The sequence below is a fragment of the Melanerpes formicivorus genome, unplaced genomic scaffold, assembly GCF_026170545.1.
Source record: "Melanerpes formicivorus ecotype bairdi unplaced genomic scaffold, bMelFor1.0.p_v2 SCAF_38, whole genome shotgun sequence".
NCBI classification, from domain to species: Eukaryota; Metazoa; Chordata; class Aves; order Piciformes; family Picidae; genus Melanerpes; species Melanerpes formicivorus.
Window position 1 is genome coordinate 4,702,591 of NW_027142390.1, and position 26,807 is coordinate 4,729,397.

General features: G+C 48.9%; 1 protein-coding gene across 2 annotated transcripts in view; it reads right to left on the bottom strand.

Moving 5' to 3' along the window:
- Positions 1–7,478: 7,478 nt before the first annotated feature.
- POC1A (POC1 centriolar protein A) overlaps positions 7,479–26,807 on the bottom strand; it is a 64,578-nt gene continuing 45,249 nt past the window's right edge. The window contains exon 11 of one of the 2 annotated variants that reach the window (XM_068157908.1): positions 7,479–7,764. In XM_068157908.1, the coding sequence (XP_068014009.1) occupies positions 7,660–7,764 (105 nt within the window). In that variant the 3' untranslated portion in view covers positions 7,479–7,659. Of the gene's footprint in view, positions 7,765–25,306; positions 25,453–26,807 lie in introns of those variants that run through there. The other variant, XM_068157909.1, reaches the window with a different exon arrangement.

Sequence of the window (26,807 nt, forward strand, 5' to 3'; positions counted from 1 at the left end):
AGGGCTTCACCACTCTCATGGGGAAGAACCTCCTCCTCACATCCAGCCTGAATCTCCCCACCTCCAGCTTCATTCCATTCCCCCTAGTCCTATCACTCCCTGAGATCCTGACAAGTCCCTCCCCAGCCTTCCTGTAGGCCCCCTTCAGATACTGGAAGGCCACAATTAGGTCACCTGGGAGCCTTCTCTTCTCCAGGCAAGCCTGGGCAGTGCCAGGGTGGATCAAGGAAAGGTGGCTGTAGTCAACCTTCATTTAGCTTCCTACTGCTCCTTTTCCCTCACTGTAAGTTAGCAAGGTGTTTGCCCCTGTAAAGGCTGACAAGTCAGCACACACGGGGCCAGGGCAGCAGGCACTTGCAAAGGGGGGCAGGGAGGCTTTGTTTGCAAAAGAAGAGGAAAAAAAGAAGCAGCTGCTGTCCCCACTGCAGGGGCCAGGCTGCAGACCTCGGATACACTGATGCCTGTGCAGGATGCTGCTGGCTCTCCTCTCCTCTCCAGCAGCATGATGGAGCCTGGCACGGCCCTGGTGAGATGGCCACGTGTGGTTTCAAAGCTGCCTTCCAACTTCAATGCGTGGGACAGCAGGAAGGAAAATGCCCCCCGATCACAGGGCCAATTCTCACTGCTATTAAATGTAATCATTCCTACTCTCTTTCATCTCTGCTTCTCCCCCCAGGAGCCGGCGGCACAGGCGGCAGGCAGGCAGGAGAGCAGGGTAATTGCAGCAAGGAATGTGACCTCTACAGCACTGCAGGCTGCATGGCAGGGAGTGCCACCGGCCACAGGGAAACAACAGGCCCTCGGCTGGGGGTAGGAAAGGAGACAGGTAGCAGAGACAGGGATTTGTTCAGCTGCTCCAGGAAGCAAAGGAAGTGACTGACTCCTGGAGCGGGGAACAACTGATCCCAAGCTCCAGGTCTCGCTCAGCGGCCTCGCTGTGCTGAAGCATCATTTTGTCAGCTGGTCCCAGCACAGGGAAAGCAGGCACAGGCCTGAGGAATCAAACTGTCAGAGGTGGCAAAATCAGCCCAGGTGTGCTGCAAGCTGTGGCCATGCTCTCACCCACGGCCTGGGAACAGCAAACCATCACTGAGTTAGACAACATCAAGATTCCCTGCCGGCTGCTGCCTTTTGCAGCACCAGGGAGGTGATGGAGGTAGCTCCAGTCAGGAACTGCTGGGGGTGCAAGTGCCAGTGGAGCTGCTGGCACAGATCTTACACTCCATCCAGACATGCTGTCACAGAGAAATCCCACAGAGGGGAGCAGCCAGGGCTTCACACAGGTGCTTGTTCCTTGTTCCTGACCCCCTCGAGGTGAGGAGAAACTTCACAGAGAGTCGTTAGCCACTGGAATGTGCTGCCCAGGGAGGTGGTGGAGTCGCTGTCCCTGGAGGTGTTCAAGAGGGGAGTGGAAGTGGCACTTGGTGCCATGGTTTAGTAGTCATGAAGTCTTGGGTGACAGGGTGGACTTGATCTTTGAGGTCTTTTCCAGCCTTATTGATTCTATATGGCAGCACATACTACAGTTCCTGCACCCTGCCCTGAGCTGTGCTTCTTATCACATCCCATGCGTGCAGAGAGTGGTTTGTTCCCTGGGGCTCAGGTTACCTAAATTACTACCTGGTAGCAACAAGGGCCAGTTTTACTCCAAGCTCCCTCTGGTCACACAGTCACTGAATGGGTAGGGGTTGGAAGGGACCATTGAGCATCATCTAGACCACCTCCTCTGGTAGAGCTCTAGGATCACCTAGAGTACATCATCCAGCTAATCTGGGCCCTGGTGCCTGTTTTTGACACCACTCTTCTCCCCCTTCCTTTTTAAGATCTATTGATTTCATAAATAATAAAGGAAAGGAATGAATCACACAAATACACAGATCAAATAATCTGTCCCTTAGTGGGGAAAAAAAACCCAGGAGGTACCAAAAAACCCTCAAGCCAGCAGGCTCATGCTGACCTGTAAGCAAAAGATCAAGCAGCACTAAAGCTGTTTGTTAATCAACAGCACGCAGGGAGGGCCATATCCAAACAGGTCACCTTTAGAGGCCTTGCTCCACAAAACTGCAGCTTGAAGTCTGCCTTTCTCATTCCTGATGCTGTGGAAGTACTTCTAGCATTTTGTCACATTATCACACTGAAGATCAAGCCCTTGAAGAAGAGAACAGTTCCAGGGCAAGGCAGCTGCACCTCTCTGGGTCACTCCTCTCCATCATGGGCAGGATTGTAGTCCCAGCTGCTGAGGCATCACCTCAAGAGCTTTTGTTTCAGTACAGCCTCCCCTCCTACAGCTTTCTTTTGGCCAGCCAGTGTCCAGCTGTGCCACTGCTGCAGCAGAGCATGACAGGTCGGACCTGATGATCTTTGAGGTCTTTTCCAACCTCGTTGATTCTATGATTCTATGACAGGGGCAATGCCGAGTGAGAAGGCCTGCATCACAGAATCACCAAGGTTGGAAGAGACCTCAAAGATCAGCAAGTCCAACCTGTCACCACAGACCCCATGATTAAACCATGGCACCAAGTGCCACATCCAATCCCCTCTTGAACACCTCCAGGGATGGTGACTCCACCACCTCCCTGGGCAGCACATTCCAATGACGAATGACTCTCTCCGTGAAGAACTTTCTCCTCACCTCCAGCCTCAACTTCCTCTGGCACAGCTTGAGACTGTGTCCTCTTGTTCTGGTGCTGCTTGGGTGCCTGGGAGAAGAGACCAACCCCCTCCTGGCTACAACCTCCCTTCAGGGAGTTGTAGACAGCAATGAGGTCTCCCCTGAGCCTCCTCTTCTCCAGGCTAAACAACCCCAGCTCCCTCAGCCTCTCCTCACAGGGCTGTGCTCAAGGCCTCTCCCCAGCCTTGTTGCCCTTCTCTGGACACATTCAAGTGTCTCAATGTCCTTCTTAAACTGAGGGGCCCAGAACTGGACACAGGACTCAAGGTGTGGCCTAACCAAAGCAGAGTACAGGGGCACAATGACTTCCCTGCTCCTGCTGGCCACACTGTTCCCGATCCAGGCCAGGATGCCATTGGCCCTCTTGGCCACCTGGGCACACTGCTGGCTCATGTTTAGGCAGCTGTCAATCAGCACCCCCAGGTCCCTCTCTGTTTGGCTGCTCTCCAGCCACTCTGACCCCAGCCTGTAGCATTGCATGGGGTTGTTGTGGCCAAAGTGCAGCACCTGGCACTTGGACTTGTTGAATGCCATCCCGTTGGACTCTGCCCATCCAGTCAAGGTCCCTCTGCAGAGCCCTTCTGCCCTCTAACTGACCAACATCTACTCCCATCTTGGTGTCATCTGCAAATATGCTGATGACTGTCTCAATCCCCTCATCCAGATCATCAATGAAGATATTAAAGAGGATGGGGCCCAGCACTGATCCCTGATCAGTAGACACTGACATAGAAAGCAACATCTACTGGCCCAGGACAAATGGAGCATCTTGGAAGCAAGCACAGCCTTCTGGAGAAGCTCAGCAACTGGAAATCAGAAGTTGAAAAAAGAAAAGTCCCTATGCTCTCACAGGGTGGAAAGCATCTTAGTTAACACTAGGTGCCTGCCACACCATATGGACCAGGCATAGCAGTAGGCAGAGCCTTTCTTGCTGCTATGGCATCTACATGTAGCAGAGTGGATTCACAGCAGGGGAAAAGCAATGACTGCCCCCAGCCCACTTCATGCTACGAGGAGCTTCTCCTCCTGGAAAGATCTCAGGGTGCTCAGCACACTGCCAAGCTGAGAGGGCCTGTAAGATCCATCCATTTCAGCTGAGAAGTGAGGCTCTCCCTCCAGCCAGGAGATCTGCACACCAAAGTTCAGCTCTGGCCTTCAGCAGGGCTGTGCAAATGTGAGGATGGAAACATTGCCAGGAGCTGCCGCCTGAGAGGGAAGTGAGGCCGTGCAGGAGCTCCATCCAGGCAGCTGCTTTGCTTAACCCTTCTGGTCAGGAGTTTAAAGGACCAGCAATGGCACATGCTTCCTACTGCCAGAAGCTCTTGGGAGTAAATAGGAGCAGCTTCTGTAGCACTCCTCAAAGGCTATTTGCAGAAAAATCATTGTGCCATTCAGAGCATCACCATATCCTCAGCTTGCCTGCTGTGTGGAAGGCAGCAGTGAGTTACTGCCTGCATGAAAGATGCCTGCATGAAAGATGCCTGCAGGGAGCAGAAACAGCCAAGGAGAACAGAGGTGACAGGTTTTTGGCTCTGGGTCACAGCACTGATTCAGCCCCAACTGTTTTGTGACAACAGAATGGTGCACTTCCAGATGTACTGCCTTGTCAGGGAGGAAGGGCTGGGGGACTGGATTAAGCATAAAGAAGTTTAAGGGTGGTCACTGGGGAAAGACTTCTTTGAAGATGATGAACCCATGGCCCCAAGCACTGGCCACCTGGCCCATCTCAGCTGCAGCTAAGCAGGCAATGAGTTGCCCTCTGCCAGAGCACCCCCAGTGCTTCAGGATGCTCCTCCCCACCAGAAACCACCCCACAGCACCCTCTCCCAACACACTGATATAAGCATCTACCCCCAACCCTTGCTCAGAAGTGCTGTCAGTTAACTTCACACTCCTGCCCCAGGTGACAGACAACCCTCGTGCTGGGCAGCAGAAAAGTGCTCAGCACACACTTGCCAGCAGCACCAGCTGCTGTGCTACAAGGAGACAGGAAAGGATGCTGGAGGCCTGTGCCCTGGGAGCTCTCTCCTCTGAAACACTGCATTCAAACCTAACAGCTCTTTGGCCACAGAAGCTGTCCCTTGATAGAGGAAGCAATCTATAGCCATCTCCCCTGACAAGGGGAACAGGGGACTGAAGAGATGCTAGAAAGGTGATCCCAGCCTTCCTGGAGACACACACACACAGAGCTTCCCGCAGCGTGCCAAAGCCAGGTTAAATACACAGAAAGCATCAAGAAGAGAATCTTCTTTTCCATCACATTTCCTCCTCAAGACTAGAGCCCATCAGGTCATGTCATTAAAGGAGCACTTGGAGACCAACCATGTCTAAAAGCAAGAGAAGGCAGGCAGCCCTGCTCCCACGTCACCGCTGACAAACCTTTGCAGAGCGATTCACTTCCCTCCCCTCCCACTCACTCGTGCTTCAAAAAAACATTTGCTCAAAAGCAGCTCTTCAAAGAGGTTACATAAGAGGTGATCTGTGCCACGAGGCTGGCTAGTTTTAGCCCAGCTACTTAGATCATGGCTGGATTTTATTGTCTAGGTAGCTGGCAGACTCGCATCCAATGACTGCTCCTAGCCGTCTCTTCCCAGCCAGAAGAGTCAGTCCCACAGCACTCTGCTGGTTTTGACTATTCAGTTATGAGCTCTGCTGGGGTATCTGCCCAATTCCAGCTCCCAGACAGGAAGGAAAGTGGGCAGTGCTCGAAGATTCTTACTTTTTCACAGATCATGGTTATGTTTAACATGCTCCATCCTCGTAGCAGCCAAAAAGCCGTTTGCAGCAGCACCGGGCTCCCCGGGGGCCAATCTCAGCACAAAGAACTGTTGCTGAAAGTTTAGTGAGGTCATACATCTGGCAAATGCAATGGCAACAAATTAAACTACTTTTTTAAGAACTTGGCTTCCAGCATGCCTCAGAGATCCCAAACAAAATCCTTAACTCTTTGTAAGCCTCTCCATGCAGAGCTCACCACAAGCTGTTCTCGAGGCAGGATGTACCCTCACCCAGCACAGAACCAACATCAGCGCAAGTACAGACAATGCTCTCCTCCTCACTCGGCTGTTCCACTGCTCCCCAAGTTCACAGCTGCACAAATCAGTTGCTGCAGATGCAAACAAGTCAAAAAATGTAACTCCACAAGCTACTGTCCCTCAGTTCTCAAAACCCACAGTGCTGTAGTGGACGGTTAGGCACAGAGCCTAGGGACAAGACAGGCAATAGGATTTGGGCTCCTCAGGGTTTTTCTGGAGGCTATTGCTCAGTGTTTGAGCACAAGGATTTTAATTTTGAGGTTTTTTCCCCCCCACACCTTGCCTGCTTCTCAAGCAACAGCCACCCTTGGAAGGGCTGGTGCATTTTAAGCCAATACCCTACTCCAGGAAGAGGCTGAAAGGGAGGAAATGGAGAGAGAGGGAGAGAGCAAGCTGCTGAGATAGGGGGCAAGGAACTGATTGAGATGAAGAGCAGCATCAGAAGAAACTCCCTTACCTTTCTTACTACCTGGATCATCCAGAGGCTGTTAGACTCCCTCTCCTCATGACTCCCCACACCCACACTCACCCCAGTTACCTCTACAGCATTATGCTGTATTGATCAAATGAATGCTTTTAAGAAGTTGAGTCCACAACAGCAACTTTCCCTACATCCCACTGGCTTGCCCTTCAGCACCTGAGCATCTGCCTGGTTTAGAAGCACAATCAAAGCCCTCAAACAGATCCACTCTGAACATCTGAGAGCAAAATGTGTCTATAATGAACATGCCCAAGTCCTTTGTATTGCCACTCTCCCTAAAATGCTATACACAAATTGCTTCTGTGGTCTCCAAGATATTAGAAACCACACAATTAAAAGGAAGCAAAAGCCATTTTCAAACTGAAGCTTTCATCCAGAATGGCCACAGCACATCTGGAGACAGGGGCCTTGGAAGCTGCCTGGGGCTGGCAAGCAGCGGCAGCAGGAGGGACACCAAGGGTAGGGATAGACAGTGGTGAGGAGTTTGGTTAACCCTGAAGTGCTCAAGCTCCTGCAGCTCACTTCTCCAGGAATGTGGGTAAGAGTTTATGGCAAGAATGGAGACCTCCAGTGAATGTTTGCAGGAGAGGTGTTGGAGAACAGCATCTCCCAGCAGTCTGAATTCTTGTGCAACTAAATACTGAACACCTGCTAAAGCCCTGAAAGAGTCAGGCAGAGTGAGGAGGGGAGCTGGGTGAGAGCTGTGAGCTACTTGACTGTGAAAACATCTGCCAATGACCAAAAATTAAAGAGAACCTGGAACAAAAGGGAAGTTCTACAACAGAGCAAGTGCTCTGCTACTTGATGGCCTTTCCTCACCTGCCTGGAGTCCACCCCTAACAGATCTGCCAGGGCCTCTCCTCCAGCCTCAAGCAACTGTTCTTCACACATTGTCCAAGGGGGCAGGTTAAACCCTACCATGGGACTTAATCCCCTCTGCAGGGTCTGATCTGCTCTGTGTCAGATTTGCCAGGCACCACCTGGGACTCAGGTGAGACAGACACTTTTCCAGGTGCTGGTTGTGCTGGAACCTCACTTGCTCACTGTGGTCTGAGAACAGAGATGAACTTGCTGAAACACCCAGGCAGCTCTTAGCTTGTTACCTATAGCCACTACAAACTTCAGCAACAGGCCTGACACAGCCTGTGCCAAACATCTGGCAGCTCCCAAGATGTTTAAAACACTCAAAAAGTAACTCAGCAGCACCAAAGGCAGAAGAGATGTAACTGAGACCCACACACTGGCTGCTGTAGCACTGAAGGACAGGGGAGACAATCACCATCCACACCTATGAATAAGATATTCCTTTTATTTTAGCAAAACCATCAAAGCTCCTTTACAGATAGCTAAAACTCACCTGAAAAAAGAACCAGACTGAACTCAGAATTGTTAAAGCAAGTCAAACACAGTCAGCTCCCAAACACAAACAGCTCCCAACCTCGCCATGCCCTCAGCTCCCATCTCTCAGGAAATCAGCTCATTTTGTTCTGAGTGATTTTTCTGCTCTGCTGATTCTCAAGACATTCCTTCAGCTTGTCTTCGACAAGCGTCAGCCTCTGCTCCAGGAAGAAAACTGTCTGCAAAACAAAATGAAAGCTGCTGTTAAGGTGCCCACAAAGATAAGCTGTGTAACTGTACCCTCAGTGGGCAATGAAGTGATACATTCATAGGAGTATTCTGAGGTGTTTCAGGGCTGCAACTCCAGTATCAGCATTTCAGCACGTTAAAGCACCACATGACTTCAGAGGAGCAGGGCACAAAGCTCTCCTGCCAACAACACCAAGCATCAGTGTTGGCATGTGGTGCTTTCAAAGTGGGCTCTGCATTGCCTTTTGTGTACAGGTTCTGTTCCTCCATGTTGGAGAGCCACCAGACACTGGAGAGCCACCAGGCATTCTTGCTAACCCCTGCAGAGGTTCTGAACAGTTTGCCCAGGTCTAGCTTTGCTTTTGCCTCTGCTTCCAACTCTTTCCCCTCATCCCTGAGTGCTGCTGATTTGCTGCAAGTAAAGCACACAGAACTTGCTGGACAAGCACAACAACAGGGAAGAAAACTCTCCCAGTGCAAGAGAATAGAATAGAATAGAATTAACCAGGTTGGAAAAGAAATTTGAGGTCATCAAGTCCAACCTATCACCCAACACCATCTGATCAACTAAACCATGGCACCAAGCACCCCATCCAGGCTCTTCCTAAACACCTCCAGGGATGGGGACTCCACCACCTCCCTGGGCAGCACATTCCAATGGCCAATCTCTCTTTCTGTGGAGAACTCCTTCCTAACCTCCAGCCTAAACCTCCTCTGGTGCAGCTTGAGACTGTGTCCTCTTGTTCTGGTGCTGCTTGCCTGGGAGAAGAGACCAACCCCCACCTGCCTACAACCTCCCTTCAGGTTGTTGTAGACTGCAAGAAGGTCTCCCCTGAGCCTCCTCTTCTCCAGGCTAAACAACCCCAGCTCCCTCAGCCTCTCCTCATAGTGCTGTGCTCCAGACCCCTCCCCAGCTTTGTTGCCCTTCTCTGGACACATTCCAGCAACTCAACATCTTTCCTAAACTGAGGGGCCCAGAACTGGACACAGGACTCAAGGTGTGGCCTGACCAGTGCTGAGTCCAGGGGCAGAATGACCTCCCTGCTCCTGCTGGCCACACTGGTCCTGATGCAGGCCAGGATGCCATTGGCCTTCTTGGCCACCTGGGCTCACTGCTGGCTCATGTTCAGCTGCTTGTCAACCAGCACACCCAGGTCCCTTTCCGCCTGGCCGCTCTCCAGCCACTCTGACCCTAGCCTGCAGCACTGCCTGGGGTTGCTGTGTCAGTGGAGGGGAGTCAAAACCCCAAGTGGCAACGTCTCCCTCAACTTCAAGCCTACACCTTTCTGCCTAACCCAGTTCCCCCAGGCAGGATGGTGACATCCTTCTCAGAGCCTAAAGTCACCACGCACAGGAAGAACATTTCAATCACGTGGCAGTAAAAGCTTCTGCTGAAAACCTTTTATTGATCAGCTGGAGGTAACCAAGGGAGCTGGCTATGCACAACGGCCTTCAGCTTCCCCAGACGCCGGAACAGCTGCTAAGAGGCGGTGAGGATTTAGTGCTTGAATATCCATAAACTTATCGGCAACAATCAATAGCTTCACATTTGGAGCATCTCTACTGCATAAATAACATCCTCTCTTAAACAAAGGATGTTCAGAACCTTGGACTTTATTAAAGTAATTCAAATAAACTTGGACAACCGCTGGTTGCATGGAAGTTATACATAGAAAGCCTTTTAATAGCGCCTTTCGTAAGCACATCTCTAAGTGCCTGACAAAAGCAAGCAGGTCTCATTATCCCCATTTTACAGCTGGGGAAGCTAGAGCACAAAGAGAGGAAATAGCTTGGCTATGGCCACTTGAGACTAGGAAGAGTCTCCCGCAAAAGGATTTAGGGAATGAGATAGATGGGGGGGAAGGACAGCAAACAGATGTAGCACAAACACCACCAAGCACTACGGCAAAGCCATCTTGCAAGATCAAGGCAGAAAGGGATGTGCATCGCAGCATTCACCATAATGCATCCTCCTCCTCCTCCTCCCTGAACATCTCAAAGTTGATTTTTATTCCTCATATATACCATTGACCTGTGACGAAGCAGAAGAGGTAACTAAAATAGCATTAGAATAGAATTAACCAGGGTGGAAGAGACCTTTGAGATCATTGAGGCCAACCTATCACCCAACACCATCTGATCAACTAAACCAAGGCTCCAAGCAACCCATCCAGCAGCTTCATAAACACCTCCACTGACAGAGACTCCTCCACCTGCCTGGGCAGCACATTCCAATGGCCAATCACTCTTTCTATGAAGAACTTCTTCCTAACACCCAGCATAAACCTCCTCTGGCACAGCTTGAGACTGTGTCCTCCTGTTCTGGTGCTGGCTGCCTGGCAGAAGAGACCAACCCCCACCTGCCTACAACCTCCCTTCAAGCAGTTGGAGACAGCAATAAGGTCTCCTCTGAGCCTCCTCTTCTCCAGGCTAAACAACCCCAGCTCCCTCAGCCTCTCCTCACAGGGCTGTGCTCCAAACCCCTCCCCAGCTTTGTTGCCCTTCTCTGGACACATTCCAGCAACTCAACATCTTTCCTAAACTGAGGGGCCCAGAACTGGACACAGGACTCAAGGTGTGGCCTGACCAGTGCAGTGTACAGGGGCAGAATGACCTCCCTGCTCCTGCTGGCCACACTGTTCCTGATACAGGCCATTGCTGCCACTATTGAAAGCTTCACCTGAGAAAAAACCTGCATTGCTTAAGTATTCCTGCAGGCTACAGCACCAGCTTCATTTGAGTTTTAAACTCCCCTGTTGTAGCCCCTCTGAGGGACAAGACCTGCAGTACACAGAGAACCAGAAGAGAAGTTGTGGAACCAGCAGGTTAACATCCCAGATGCCCCAGAGCCAGCAGGAGCCTTGCTGCCTAAGTCAAAGGAGAGGAGGATTTCATCTTTTTCTTATCCAGCCACAAGGAAGAGTCCTTTTCACCTCAGGTAAAGTGATACTTTGCACTTTCAGAGAGCAACAGTGACATCCAGTGGAAGCACAGCAGCTTCAAGGTTAACGCCACAGGAAGGCCAGATGGAGTACACAGGTACTGCAGGACTCTGTGAAACGCAGAGGTAACTTCATTTCTCCCTACTACATACAAAATGTCATTGACAGAACACAGATCTTCAAGTACAAGCCCATTTCTCTGGGCTAGAAAAGCCTTCCTCCTCTGAGGCAGCACTGAAGTTCCTGGAGCACTCACATACTTCAGGACTTGCAGTACCCCAAGACCAGCCCAGAACAGCACCTAGCAATAGGATACAACTTAAATTCACTTAGGGAAACAATTTAGTTTGGAATTCAAGCTGGAAACAGAGAAGGGAAGGAAGGCAATTAAAAAACAGAGCTTAGAAGAACATAACCTCCCTTTGACTTTTGCTTCACATCAAAAGGCTTTGGCTTAGATATGGAAGAGGCCAGAAATAATTCACACAGAACCTTTCTCCCTCCTGCTGCTACTGAAAATGAAGACATTAAAACCTGACACCTCTACAGCCAATGCCCATATACTGCCATAAGCAATAAATATTAAGTCTGTCACAACCCCAAGAAGAAATAAAAGTTAATAGGTACATCCCAAACACCCTTCAATCCCAAGGTCTTGTGCCAAAGCCTAAGTGAGCCACTTGGCAGAGGCAGGCAGATGGAGGACGGTTTGTGTGTTGGAAGCGAAGAAGCGCCACACCATCCAGCTCTGCTGACCAAGGTGCCAGACAGGAAAGAAAGAGGGTAATAGCTAATGGCCAGCTATCTACTCAAACAGGGATGAAAACAGCCTGTTGACATGCACAAGGCTGCACTTGGACAGAAATTTGTGTTGGCTTACAGAAACACTAGCACCCAGGCCATGCAAGGGAGGCTGCAGCAATCTCCAGCCAAGAGCAGGTCCTCAACCCTGCTGCTGCCAGAAGCGGCTGCCCAGGGAGGTGGTGGAGTCGCCGTCCCTGGAGGTGTTCAAGAGGGGACTGGACGTGGCACTTGGTGCCATGGTCTAGTAGTCATGAGGTCTTGGGTGACAGGTTGGCCTTGATGATCTTTGAGGTCTCTTCCAACCTTGTTGATTCTATGATTGTGTAAGAGAAAAGCTGTCCTCTTCCCCTGTTTCTGTGACCTCGCTCTTTGGTTCAGCGTCTGCTGACTGACTTTACCTCTGTACTCTGCAAGAACAACCTTTAAATCACAACAGACATTAGCATCCTGATTTTCAAGGTAACTTCAGGTAACAAGCATCTATGCAGACAGCTAAAGCTCCCCAAGCTACATTGCTCTCCATACCTTTCAGCTGGTTTATACTGAGCACCACGATACATACCCTGGCATCAGCTGGTTGTGTGCCAGCTGACATCAAGCTCATTGGATCTTTGTTTTACACAAGAAGTTGTAAGCAAGCAGACCCCCCCTGCACTGAGTTCCAAGGAGCAGAAGTCTCAGTTCCTGATAAACTCTTGCTGCCTAAGTCAAAGGAGAGGAGGATTTCATCTTTTTCTTATCCAGCCACACTCTTGCCTAGTGGCTGTCTTACCAAGGTCAGGGGTAAAGCTGCTCAGGGCAGAACACAGCAGGCTGAATGTCTACCAGGCGTTTACAGCAAAGATCTTATCCTGCAGGCAACCAGAGAGAGATGGAAAAGCAGTAGGGATCCTGGTTTTTCCATTTCAAAAAGGAAAACTAGTGACTCAAGACCCCATTAAAAAAGGCTGTGGGGGGAGTTACTTGGTTATACTAGAAATGAATGCAGAATTATAAAGGTAGGAGTGAAAGGATTCAGACTCTTGCCAAAAAGATGAAGAACACCCTGAAATCATTCAAACAATGGATGGAAGCTCAGCAGAAGATGAACCTCTAACTGTAGACAAGTCATTCCTAGAAAAAATAAGGTTGGATTCTATATACAAACAGGCAGTTGGGTTTTAAAATGCACAGATGTGGTGCTGAAGGACATGGTTCACCACTGGACTTGGTAGAGTTAGATAATGTTTGGACTTGATGATCTTAAAGGTCTTTTCCAACTGAAATGATTCTGTGATTCTAGGAGGGGAACACTGCATCAATTCTCCTGTAGAAAAAGAATCAGCTGCATTCATGGCCTGGTCACACTGCTCTGGCAGAAGCAAAGCCCCAGATTACTTGCAGTCCCTGTGTCCCATGATTTACTGCCACCATGGTCCCACAGATAGGAGCTCAGTACTGTTACAGACAGCACCCTGAGACTGAGCTCAAGTAAGGCAGGTGTCAGAAAGTGTTGAATAGCTGAAAAAGCAGTAAGGAAAATATTTACTGGAATGGAAATTAAATGTAAGCATCAGCAGAGAGCTCAGAGGGAGTATGTCTTGGAAATTAAAGGTGGAAAAGCAGCAGTCAGAAATGAAATCCAGGAAGTCCGAAGTAGGAACTGATGACTACAGTCTATTAGACCTGAATATATGATGCCCAAAGTACACAGGGCAGCTGACATCTCAGGAAGGTAAGGGAAAGCACAACTCCTGGCCATCTGCTCTCAGTGCTACATTGCAACTTGCACATAAAAGAAAAGCTCCTTTATTAGCAGCTGACAGAGCTGCACAGCATTTCCATGCTGCACATCCTTGTTGGTAGGCAATGCTAACTGCACCCACCCAACTCCTGCCCAGCTTTGCTAGTGCTTTGCAGAAGAGAACAATGAAGCTGAGGAGGAAATTACTGTTAGCCAGATTCAGTGAGGATTCCCTGCAGCAGGTTCACACTCCTGTTACTGTGCTCTGTGGCAGGATCTGGGCTTCCTTTGTGTCAGGAGCCGAGTACATGTCTCCATTACACCCCTGGGAGTAAATGCTGGGGAATTTATTGAAGTCCTGGCTCAGCCTGGCAGCAGCATAACAGCTTAGGCTTAAAGCAGATGAAAGATCAATCCATTCATTTGTTTAAAGGGCATTTTCTAGCACTGAGCATTATAATGGGCACTAGAACAGAATGTGGGATCTTTAACACTGAAGAAAACTTGCTTCAGTCACATCTACCAACACTTCCTGCAACACGTGTCTTCATTCACCTTCAGACGTAGCCTGGAGAGTGCCTGCTCTCTTTGGAAACATGAATGAGAAACTGTGTTGGCTTGCTGTTGTTTGGTGGGGTTTTGTTGTTGTTGTTGCTGTTGGCTTGTTTTTAAAGTTGCCTCCTATTTAAGTTCTAGGGAATTTTCAACTCTACCCTCCCCAGGACACCTCAACTGAAGCACCCAGCAGTCACACTCATGCAACGACAATCCCCCTAATGCTACTTCTCCAAGTTGTTCTAACTGCCTCGAGCCAAGCAGTAGTGATTTGTGATGCTGTTCCAAGATGCTTTCATCAGTATCTTTTCCTTAGCCCCCTTAAACGTTTCCCTTTCTGATTAGGGAGCAGTGAGAGTTTAAGAACCACTAGCCTCAGGGTTGAGGCTTTTGCAGTGGCCCTGAAGAGGCAATCAGTCCTGCCTCTTATGAGGGCTACAGATAATGGGAACCAGGTGCTAATGGAATGACAATGGAAACCAGTTCCACCACTGCCAAGGAAACCTGAAAAGCAGACTCCAGAGAAAGCAAGCAGAGGCCATCAGCAACCCTCTCCAGCAGGAGTGCAAGTTCTTGCCAGGAGAGAGATCCACCAAGGCAGGTGGGCTGCTCACAAACTAAAGCAGTGCCTAACTGTGGTGGGTTGGAACTACCACACTAACCCAGAGCTGGGGGCAAAGTGGGAAAGAGCATGGAACAGGGGAGTAACACTAGACTCACTGCTGCAGGATGTCTGCTCTGCAAGCAGCACACACCACTCACACCAGCTTTGATGGAGCTAGCACACACAACAGCGTGGGGGATGTAACACTGCTCCAGTTATCACCCCAAAACCCCAGGTATTGCCTCAACAGTTACTCAGATCAGACAACAACAGCTTGGCTGAGCCTGCAAGGGACACAACCCCACACACTGACTGCAGAGTAGATGTGCTCTTGGCTATGTGCAGGCAAAGTATTACACTGGCATTCCTATTTCATAACAAAATCCCTTTCTCCACAGCACTGAGGAGACCTGTTGGCACTACACTGGAAAGCTACAAGAGTCTTACAAGAAAGCAGCACAGTTGCCCACCTTTCTATGCAGCAGTTCAAGTGAGTAACACTGACAAGGAGAGGCCCCAGTTCCTGTATGTGGGTCACTACAATGACACCACCAATACCCACAGCTGCAGTCCTGCACAGAAACAGGAATTAGCAAGCATCCAGGTAAATGAAGCCTGGCAGCCCTGTCCCTAGATGAATGCAACGAGTGAAACAAACTGCTGCAGGAGGAGTTTGCATTACTGGGAATAAAAAGCTAACCCCAAAAAAACCTTCTTCTACCACCAACAATTTAAAATACCAAATATCAGCTGCAGATGAAAAAGCTCATGAGAAAACCTGTGCAGCAGAAGTCACTCTGAGGGTCAAGCAGAAGCCTGCCTAACAAGCAGCAGCCATTCCTCCTCTTGTACTAAGTTTGCCCTGACTTGCTCTCAGCCTGCTGTCACTCTCAATCACTGCACCTAGGAAACTCAAAGCAGACCCCAATGCTACTACTAACCACACTAAAAAGCAAGCCAGGCTGCCCTCCTCGTGTGCAAGCTAGATCTTAAGCAGCTTTGAGATGGGATGTGAAGCAGCTACATCTATGCAGCATGGTATCAGAAACATTTTCAGCAAAGCTGGCAGCTTAGACTACCCAAGGAAGTAAGGCTTGGATCCCAGAGTGCAGAAAGGTATGAAGCCATCAGAGCTAGGAACACTTTCTGTAGCAAATGACCAGATGCCAAGTTTTTTGCATGCCAAGCCAAGCCTTATCCTAGTGGCCAAAGCCTTCTTTTGAGATCAAATGCACAACTAAGCTGGGTTGGTTTCTTGTTGTCCTGCTTAGTTTTGTTTGAAACTGTGAAATGATTTCTAAAGAAGTGATAGCTCCTCATCTGCTACCCTAGAGACATGTAAAATAAGTTCTGCAGCTCCTCACCATCTCAGCTGCTTTGAATGCAGACTCTAAGGTAAGTTCTCACAAAGCCTATCTGCACAGAGCATTTCACACCAGGCTGCCTTACAGAGTGTACTGATTATTGCTGAATGAAGTTAGCAGTGCTTCAGTCTTCCCCTCAGTCTTTCATTAATGCAACCTCATCAGTTTTCCTGGGTTTATTTGTAACAACCCTTTAGATTAGTGCCACAACCCTTTATAGTAGTTACTATAAACCACTGAGCTGCAGTGGGGCTAGACAGGAATGCATCAGTCAGTGCTGCTGTACAGCTGTGGGTTAAGAAGTCTCACAAGTGCCCTCACCACAGTTTTGCACATTCACCTGCTGTCACATCATAGTATCATAGTATCAGTCAGGGTTGGAAGGGACCACAAGGATTATCTAGTTCCAAGCCCCCCTGCCATGGGCAGGGACACCCCACACTAGATCAGCCTGGCCACAGCCTCAGCCAGCCTGGGCTTAAACACCTCCAGGGATGCGGCCTCGACCACCTCCCTGGACAACCCATTCCAGGGCTTCACCACTCTCATGGGGAAGAACCTCCTCCTCACATCCAGCCTGAATCTCCCCACCTCCAGCTTCATTCCATTCCCCCTAGTCCTATCCACTCCCTGAGATCCTGAGCAGTCCCTCCCCAGCCTTCCTGTAGCCCCCTTCAGATACTGGAAGGCCACAATGAGGTCACCTTGGAGCCTTCTCTTCTGCAGACTGAACAGCCCCAACTCCTTCAGTCTCTCATAGGAGAGGTGCTCCAGCCCTCTGATCATCCTCGTGGCCCTTCTCTGGACACCTTCCAGCACCTCCATATCCCTCTTGTAGTAGGGGCTCCAGAACTGGACACAGTACTCCAGGTGGGGTCTCACCAAGGCTGAGTAGAGGGGAAGAATTACCTCCCTTGACCTGCTGGCCACACTTCTCCTGATGCAGCCCAGGATCTGATTGGCTTTGCGGGCTGCAAGTGCACACTGAGAGCTCATGTTGAGCTTCTCATCCACCAGCACCCCCAAGGCTCTCTCCTCAGGGCTGCTTTCCAGCCAGTTACTGTCCAGCCTGGATTTGTGCCTGGGATTGCCTCGACCCAGATGCAGGACCCTGACACAGAGCTCTAGATCTGTTCAAGATGTCATGTGGCCAAATAACCTCAATGCCTCTTCTCTAGTGCAGGGCACAAGAGCTCAAAGTCCCACCTGCTCTCTTCAGCCAACTGATGTGTGCGCTACTCTCAATACTCGAAAAGCAAAGAACTATTTATACTCAGCAGCCCAAAGCACTGCAAGAAGGAAGTGAGCAGTTGTAAAATTCAAACTCATTCTTGCTCAGCTAACCCCTCATCACTGTCACTGTGAGGGTGGTGAGGAACTGACCAGGCTGCCCAGAGAAGCTGTGAATGCCCCATGCCTGGAAGTGCCCAAGGCCAGGCTGAAGGGTGCCTTGAGCAACCCAGTGGAGTAGGAAGCATTGCTGCTCGTGGGGCACTGGAACCAGATGATCTTTAAAGTCGCTTCCAACCCAAACCATTCTGATTCTGTAATTACCAGCTGCCACCTCTTCTTCCTCCTCCTGGTACACTCCACTTTCTGCAGTGCTTCAATCACAGTTAATCAATCCTTTAACTGAATTACAGGAGCAACTCTAGTCTGCTGTGTGAGTCTGCTCATGCAATAGACTCAGTACAGCAATGACAAGCTATCACTTGCAGTGCTTGTCATACTCTTTACAACAGGAAAACCATACCAGGCTACCCAGAAATTCTGGTGTCAACTGCTCTGCCAGGCCAAACAGCGTGGTCAGTACCGGCACCACAGTGACCAAAGGGACACTGGAGAAAAGCAAAGGATGTCCTCTGTGTTAAATCAATCCTAGCCACAATGAAGATGAACCAGAGGCTCTGTCAGTTTCTTCTGTGCAGTGTGAGGCTCAAAGGCACACAAGCCATCTATACTGAAGCCCTTCCCATCTACAGTCCACTTTGCTCCTGCTTCGCTCTTGACAGCCATCAGCCAAAGCTAAAGCAATGGCACTTGCAGCAGATACTGAGAGCTTCTGGAAGGGAATGGCTGCAAACTCCAGCACAGGTACAGACAACTTCCCTGGTGCAGAGCTCCTGGACCTCTTGGGGCTAGACCAGCACAGCAAAAGGAGTCAGAAGACTTAAAGATTCACCATCCAACATGAAAACACAGCAAGTTGTGATGACCTACAACAAAGCACCCAAGCATGTACCACACAATACAGAGGTTACAGTACAAATGACTAGAGGTCTCCCCCAAACCACAAAGACTTCAAAGCCCATATCCTTTCCCTGCCACCCAATCTATCTCTGAAAGGATGCAAATCACTCAGCTAAACTAATCCAGCTGCTAGTACCCAACAGCTGACTAACAATTTATATTACCTTTAAAGGTCTGCTTATGAAAACAAACTGTGGGAGGTGTTTCAATTGCTCCCATTGAAGGATAATGGGAAATGAAGGTCCTGTGAACTTGCAGGGAGATGATCAGCACTTTTGAGAAGCCAGCCTGTAGACTGTGTCCTGCTAATACAGCAAGATCCCTAGGAGTGCACTTCATTTAGGCACTCCTAGAAGAAAAATGTATTTGCATTTGAGGCTTAGAGATTTTGCAACAAGCATATTTTGGAAGTGAGGTCCAGAAAAAAGTAGGTCTGATATTCCGCAGATGACTGGCAACAGCCAGGGTGCTTCGTTTGTTTGGAGGGAGAGATCAAAGCTACCACATCTCCAAGAGATGGCAGAGAGGCTACTTCTCATGACTCAAACCCCTTTACATGAAGATTTAACAACCAAGTTCACCTGGCAGTTCACAGATGGGAACTGTTCTTATCAGTATTTTGTGCTGTGGATTTCAAACCGTTTGTTCTCAAGTGAGAGCTGCCTGTGGACTTCATCCTGTGTGTTGGGTCCACCTGTAGCCAGTTGGGTGTTCAGGTCTTGAGCACACCACAGAAAACTAAGATACCTTTATTTAGAATAAACCAAACCAGGTTGGAAGAGACCTTCAAGATCATCGAGTCCAACCCATCAACCAATCCAACCCACCTAAACAGCTAACCCATGGCACCAAGCACCCCATCAAGTCTCCTCCTGAACACCTCCAGTGACGGCGACTCCACCACCTCCCCAGGCAGCCCATTCCAATGGGCAATCACTCTCTCTGTGTAGAACTTCTTCCTAACATCCAACCTAAACCTCCCCTGGCACAGCCTGAGACTGTGTCCTCTTGTTCTGGTACTGGCTGCCTGGGAGAAGAGACCAACATCTGCCTGTCTACAACCTCCCTTCAGGTAGTTGTAGAGAGCAATAAGGTCACCCCTGAGTCTCCTCCTCTCCAGGCTAAGCAGCCCCAGCTCCCTCAGCCTCTCCTCACAGGGCTGTGTTCCAAACCCCTCCCCAACTTCGTTGCCCTTCTCTGGACATACTCCAGCAAGTTAACCTCCTTCCTAAGCTGAGGGGCCCAGAACTGGACACAGGACTCAAGGTGTGGCCTAACCAGTGCAGTGTACAGGGGCAGAATGACCTCCCTGCTCCTGCTGGCCACACTGTTCCTGATGCAGGCCAGGATGCCATTGGCCCTCTTGGCCCTCTTGGCTGCCTGGGCACACTGCAGGCTCATGTTCAGCCTACCATCGACCAGTACCCCCAGGTCCCTCTCTGCCTGGCTGCTCTCCAGCCACTCTGACCCCAGCCTGTAGCACTGCATGGGGTTGTTGTGGCCAATGTGCAGAACCTGGCACTTGGATGTGTTCAATCTCCTGCCCTTGGACTCTGCCCATCTGTCCAGCCTGTCAAGGTCTCTCTGCAGAGCCTCTCTACCCTCCAGCAGATCAACTCCTGCCCCCAGCTTGGTGTTGTCAGCAAATTTACTGCTGATGGACTCAATGCCCTCATCCAGATCATCAATAAAGATGTTAAAGAGCACAGGGCCCAGCACTGATCCCTGGTGCACACCACTAGTGACTGGCCGCCAGCTGGATGTGGCACCATTCACCACCACTCTCTGGGCTCAGCCTCCAGCCAGTTCCTAACCCAGTGCAGTGTGCTCCCATCCAAGACATGGGCTGACAGCTTGGCCAGGAGTTTGCTATGTGGGACGGTGTCAAAGCCCTTGCTGAGGTCCAGGTAGACCACATCCACAGGCCTCCCCACATCCACCTGATGATAGGAGGAGATCAGGTTGGTCAGGCAGGACCTGCAGCACACACCAGAGGCAGCAGCACTTAGGACCCCCTCTTCACAAAAAAAACCAAACACCAAACAACAACAACTAAACAAAAAACCCAACTCCCCCCCACCCCAACTTTCTTCTTGACTTGAGGTCATAAAAGCATTTCTTTAACTAAAGCAGCTGCTGCACCTACATTCAACACCTCTCAGAAGAGCAGGGTCACACTCATTCCTTACCAACACAGGCTTTGGAGCTCACATCCCAAAGGGGGTAACAAATTTGATTGGCCTCTTTTTCATTCCACACACAAACAGTTTCAGTTTTAATTAAAAAGCAACTCACTTCCCAACTCACTTCCTCATTTCTGTCCAAGTCTCTTTTTTGTTTTGTTTTTAATGCTAATGGATTTCGTTTTAAAGAAATCTCCCCCCCACCCCCCTTCAAGCTTTTCTGGAGTGAAACAATCCTTTAATCTCACAGGAGTTGGACTGTCTTTCCGTTCAGACCTGGATTATCTCACAGATTTATTAGTCTTCTCCATTTCAATGTGCTGCTTTCTCCCAGTTTCAATGGCAGATTAGGTAGGGGAAGTATACAAAGCTCTTTCCTGTGGGTGGATCATGGCAGCTATTTATGACTTTTTATGCTAACCTGACTGTGAACTCTTCCTTTGGAGTGGACACCTTCCTCCTAACGTCAAACAAGCAGCTTCTGCCTAGGTACCCCTGGCTCACTAGTGCTGCAGATTGAGTGAACATGGCAGCTGCAGGTGTCTGGAGTGAAGGCAGGCATATACAAGCTCTCTGATTGTTGCAAATGCAACTTTTCCACTGCAGCCAAGAGAGGTACTCCCAGAAGATCTTCTTTCAGAAATGCATTTCAGCTGCAAGTGCAGAAAGCGCATTTGAACAAGGAAACTCTCAGTATCTGTCTCATCTGTGTTTCAGTCAGAACACACCTTTCTGTTCCAGGGAACTATCCAAGAGATAAAATCACCCTGTTTTCCCCTTAAACTTGAATAATCAGCCCATCTCTTCATACAGGCACTGAGATCCAGCCTTTGATTCCTCCTTTTCACATCTCTGAAATGCCAATAAAGAACAGGACTTTAAAACACCAAGACACTGACGAGCTACTATGCTGCAGGAGAGGGAGGAGCAGAGCAGCCTACATTCATTACTCTCATCTTCCTCATTCCTTTGCCAGATTTGAATTGCCTGCTTTCCTAAAAAGGTGCACCAGGGTATCTTTATGTAATGCACAGCTATGGGAAACAAGCAGCTTATGTCAGAGTTTCAACTCCACTCCATCCTTCAAGGCAGCAGAATTACTAGCATGTGCTGCTCTTCTGCAGCCAAAGATTAACTTCTTCATTTGCATGCGAGTCTGGCCAGACACAAACCATGTTTGGAGAAAAAAAATACAATACAAAGACCTTGTCAGGTCACAGCAGACCACCTCTTTACAAGTAAAAGAAAAGATGCCCTGGCAGAATTCTGGCAAGGAGGAAGAGAAGAAGATGAATTCACTGAATCAAAGATCGGGTCAAAGGAAGCTGCCAAAACCCCAAAGAATAAGATAATGTTGTCAACAACATAAAACAAACCTTTGTGAATCTGAGTGGACTGTGTCTATCTGCTGTAGCAGATACTGCTAGCTGTAGCATACAACAGCCACTAGTTTCTTCTGATCCATCTTCCTTTAACAAGAGCTGAAGTGACTAACTGAAGGAGCAGGTCTGCTCAAGTGGATCCTGCTGCGCAGGGCGCAGCCTCAGTGCTGCTACTGCCATCAGTGCCTGGCAGGAAGAGAACTCTTCAGGGAATAAAAATAATCCTGCTGCCTCCAAGTACATGACACTCCACTTCATCTGGAAATCCATTGTCAACAGAAGGTAGGTACTGATAATCAGTGAGTGGCAGACAATGCAGCTTCCAGCACGCAGCTGAGAACAAAGCCGTGCACTGGCAAGGGATGACAGCCTTCAGCTGATGTCTTTCTATTACCTTTTTCAGCATAAATTCTTAGTACTCTCTCTTTCACACTTCTCCAGGATAAACCTTGAAAATAGCTACTGAAGAAAAGCATTAGGGAAATAAATGAGGTTTACATCTGCATAATTTCCCAAAGCAGTTTATCACAACTCTACGTCTTCCCCGCTGGTACACGATGTGATGTTTACACGATGTTGGGAACTACGACAAGAACAAAGAGTACCACAGCAGAAGTACACCCAAGCTCCCACAGAACTCAATCATCACAAATTCCTGAAAGTCCTGTGGCCAGCCCTATCAACAGTGGGGTTCTGGAAATCACAGAACATTAGAGGCTGGAAGGGACCTCAAAGATAATCTAGTCCAACTTCCCTGACAGAGTAGGTCACACAGGGACGTATCCAGGTGGGTTTTGAATGTCTCAATGTCACTGGGACAGTCCTTCCCCTTCAACTCTGTGCCTCTGCTTATGCCACTGCTGTTCTCTTTAACCAAGCAACACTCAGGAATGATGAGGAAATGATTTATAGCAGAGCACCAGAAGCAGCTTCAGCCCTTCAAGTGCTGAGGTTGTGCATGTCCCTTCCCTGGAGGGGTTCGAGGCCAGGCTGGATGAGGCCTTGAGCAACCAAGTCTAGTTGAGAGGTGGCTCTGCCTATGGCAGAGAGCTTGGAGCATACCACTTCTGAGGTCCCTTCCAACCTAAGCCATTCTATGACACTATGATCTCTGCTAGCAAATCAGCACACTGTGGCTCCTGATCAACATCTAACTGCATGAAAGAGAGGTAACAGTGGCTCTACCAGAGCTGCATTCTCTTCTGTTACAGGACATCAGCACTGGAAAAAAGAGTCTAGCTATATGAGCAGATGCCCTTCAGAGTTACCTCCCATAGGTACTGCCTGAATCCCTCCTCACTGAGGACCCTCTCCCTTACTCTAGCATCAAGGACATCTTCCAAGCCCATTTCCCTAGGTTTGTCAGGTGTTGGTTTATTTCACTGCTAAATATGAAAACCTTGAAGAATTAGGAAACCATTTCAACAGCCTCAGGAACATCTAGGTGCACAAATGCTTTGAAATAGACAAAGCTTAGAACCAATGGGAAATGAAGAGCTTCAAGGATGGCAAAAGAAGCTACACAAAGGCAAAAGGTTGCTGAATGCAGAATTTCTCAGGACAGTGGTTTAGGTTTCTTACTATAATTTCAGGCCTATTTCCAATTTATCCTATAACCCACTAATTTATTCCTCCCCCACTGATCTCAGTTTCTCTTTTCTATGGTTACACAATATCTTCCAGAGAGATGTTTGCATTACTTCTACCTAGTTTAATTTCCACACATACTGTTTACTGAGCCTATGAAGCTGAAAAGGAGCCATCACACATCCATCAGCAGAAGTGTGGATCCAATTTATGTAATCATAGAACAGTTTGGGTTGGAAGGGATCTCCAAAGGGCATCTAGTCCAACCCCCCTGCACTGAGCAAGGACATAGAATCAATAAAGCTGGAAAAGACCTCAGAGATCATCAAGTCCAACTTCTTCCACTAGATGAGGTTCCCCAAAGCCCTCTTGAGCCTCACCTTGAATACCTCTAAGAATCTGGCGTCCCTTGGCAACCTGTTCTAGTGTTCCACCACCCTTATGGCAAAGAGCTTGTTCCTAATCCCTAACCTAAATCTACTCTTCTCTACTTTGAAGCCATCCTATCACTACAGGCCTTTGTAAACAGTCTCTCTCCAGCCTTCTTGTAGGCTTCTTTCAGGTACTGGAAGGCCACTATTAGGTCTTCCCAGAGCCTCCTCTTCTCCAAGGTTAAACAGTCTCAGCCCCTTAAGCCTGTCTTTGTAGCAGAGGTGCTCCAAGCCCCTGATCACCTTCATGGCCCTCCTTTGGACCTACTCCACCAGGTCTATGTCCTTCCTGTGTTGAGGGCTCCAGACCTGGACGCAGTACTCCAGGTGAGGCCTCATCAGAGCAAAGTGGCAGAATCACCTCTCTAATGAAAGATCAAAATCACATTCCAGACTTACCAGGGAGACAACTACAGTAACATTTTGTGCATCCACTGGGCTGCATTTTACTCACATGCACAAGGGTCCAGCATCATACAAGGTTTTTCCCCCTCCACTCTGGTGCTCTACATTTTAAAGATCACAGCAAAGTGCTTTCTTGCACTTCTGCCAAATGAACTCAGAATACCTTTTGGGTTTCATCCTACAGCATTTTAACTGTCTGTAGTCCTGGAATGTTTTTTAATCCCTGTTATCAGTTCTACTACAATCCCCTGGTGGGCCCTCCAACCCATTATCTTGCTGTTTTTGACAGGTACTTCTCAAGAGCAGAGAGGGAACACAAACTAGTAGTTGGTACATTCAATACCAAGTGTTCAAGACCTGCCTGTTCTTCTCAGAAACACTTCACAGGAAAACTCTCCCACAGATCTTTCCATCCTACAGCCATGGTCTCATCTACAGGAAATCAGCATTCACTGTCCCATGCTTTCTCCCTTGCTTCTCACATACCTCAAAAATGCTGCAATTCAGCCCCAGACAACACTCAGAAATGGAATTTCTTCAGATTAGCAATAAGCAGCTGTTGAGTTACACAAAAACAGCTCCATCCCCAAACTCTGAAGTAAACACACAGTGTGATGATCACTATTAATGTCTGGTACTGTTCAAACACTGTTTAGTGACTGAGGACGGGCTGTATGTTAATGCTTCAGCAAGGCATTAGCTGTTCACTAGCTGTGGGTGAGAAGCATGTTTCAGAGATGAAGCACAGAAGAGCCCAGACTTGTTGATGAGTGGAGAACAGTGCAGAAATTGGGCTGTGTAGGTGAATAATGGGTGGAGAAAAGGAGCAGGATCTGAACAGAGTTTACCTATAGAGTGCAGCATAGTGGGGGAGGGAAGAGAGGTTATTCACCAAAACAGAGTCCTACTGCCAACCCCTCTGAGAATCACCTCAGTTACACCCTGGCTAATAGCACAGGGTGCCAGAGCTGCCTCAAGTTGTGCTCTGCTACACTGCAGCATAAAGGCACTGGAGGAAGAGCATATCCTGAGCTGAAAGGCAGGGTGAGGGAACTGAGAGAGGTAAGCTGACAAGCAGAAAAAGGCAGATTTTAAAGACAGATTGATCCAAAAAGCTACTAAAGAGTAGTAGTTTGGAAGGAGGTGCACTGATTCTATGGAAGTGTGGCAAAACATTCCAGATTCTTCCAGTCAGAGGTACCTTTTTCACTGCAACATTAGGGAGCAAAGCATACCTGGGTCAGAAGAAGCAGCTGTTCCTTAAGAAGCTCCAAAGTATTTGTGAGGCAGTTCTCTGGCTGCTCGTGGCTCCCACTGGAATCCTGAGGTTTTGTTTCCTTAAGATGTGACGCACTGAATTTAGGGAGTAGAACCTCAAGCAATGCTCAGCTGATAGAAGGAAATGTTTTAGCCCTTGTGGGCCACAAACCTTGGGGAAAAAACTGCAACTGTGTAGAGAGAATTACATAGAATAAACCAGGTTGGAAGAGACCTTCAAGATCATCATGTCCAACCCATCAATCAATCCAACCCACCTAAACAACTAACCCATGGCACCAAGCACCCCGTCAAGTCTCCTCCTGAACACTCCAATGATGGTGACTCCACCACCTCCTTGGCAGCCCATTCCAATGGCAAATCACTCTCTCTGTATAGAACTTCTTCCTAACATCCAACCTAAACCTCCCCTGGTGCAGCCTGAGACTGTGTCCTCTTGTTCTGGTACTGGCTGCCTGGGAGAAGAGACCAACCTCCGCCTGCCTACAACCTCCCTTCAGGTAGTTGTAGAGAGTAATAAGGTCACCCCTGAGTCTCTCTTCTCCAGGCTAAGCAAACCCAGCTCCCTCAGTCTCTCCTCATAGGGCTTGTGTTCCAAACCCCTCACCAACTTCGTTGCCCTTCTCCGGACTCGTTCCAGAGAAAAGCATTTAGCTGATTACCAACGACCACTGTGACTCAGGGAAGCCACACAAGGAGCTGAGAATAAGAGCTGCTAAACATTGCAAGAGAGTCTTTTGTCTTCTCTCTGAACTTAGCTAAGAGATGCATGATCGTTTGCCTTTTGTCTAACACCTGTCTGAAGCCTTGCCCCGGGATGTGTGCTCCCTGGCATTTCCTCAGCAGCCAGTCACCAGTCTGTAACTGTCGCACAGACACATCTAATTACCAGTCACCAGTTGCTGTGGATTATGTTAGCCTATGGAAAGAAAACACTTTGTACAAAAATAAAGTAGACACTTTGCTTGCATCAAGCTTTGTCTCCATCTCTCAATCTGGTTAAAAGGGTGACCCCCGATGTGATGGAGGTGATGAATCGCTAAGCTGCGACCTGCCGCGACGTCCCAGGGAACTTTGAATGGGCTGCGGAAAGGAAGCAGGAGCTGGGCAGCCTGAACAGAAGCCTCCCGCGACCACGAGAGGTGAGCCAGGGAAAACGAAATGTGGGGAATCCAGAGACTTCCTCAGACAGAGATGTTTAGGAACTAATGCAGGAACTCCTTAAAAAGCATGGCAGAGTTATTTGTGGCCATGATCTTAAGGTGCTGCTGAAGTGGGTACAAGCGAAAATCCCGACAGTTACATAGAATTAGAATTACATAGAATGAACCAGGTTGGAAGAGACCTTCAAAGATCGTGTCCAACCCATCAACCAATCCAACCCACCAAAACAACTAACCCATGGCACCAAGCACCCCATCAAGTCTCCTCCTGAACACCTCCAATGATGGTGACTTCACCACCTCCCCAGGCAGCCCATTCCAATGGGCAATCACTCTTTCTGTATAGAACTTCTCCCTAACAT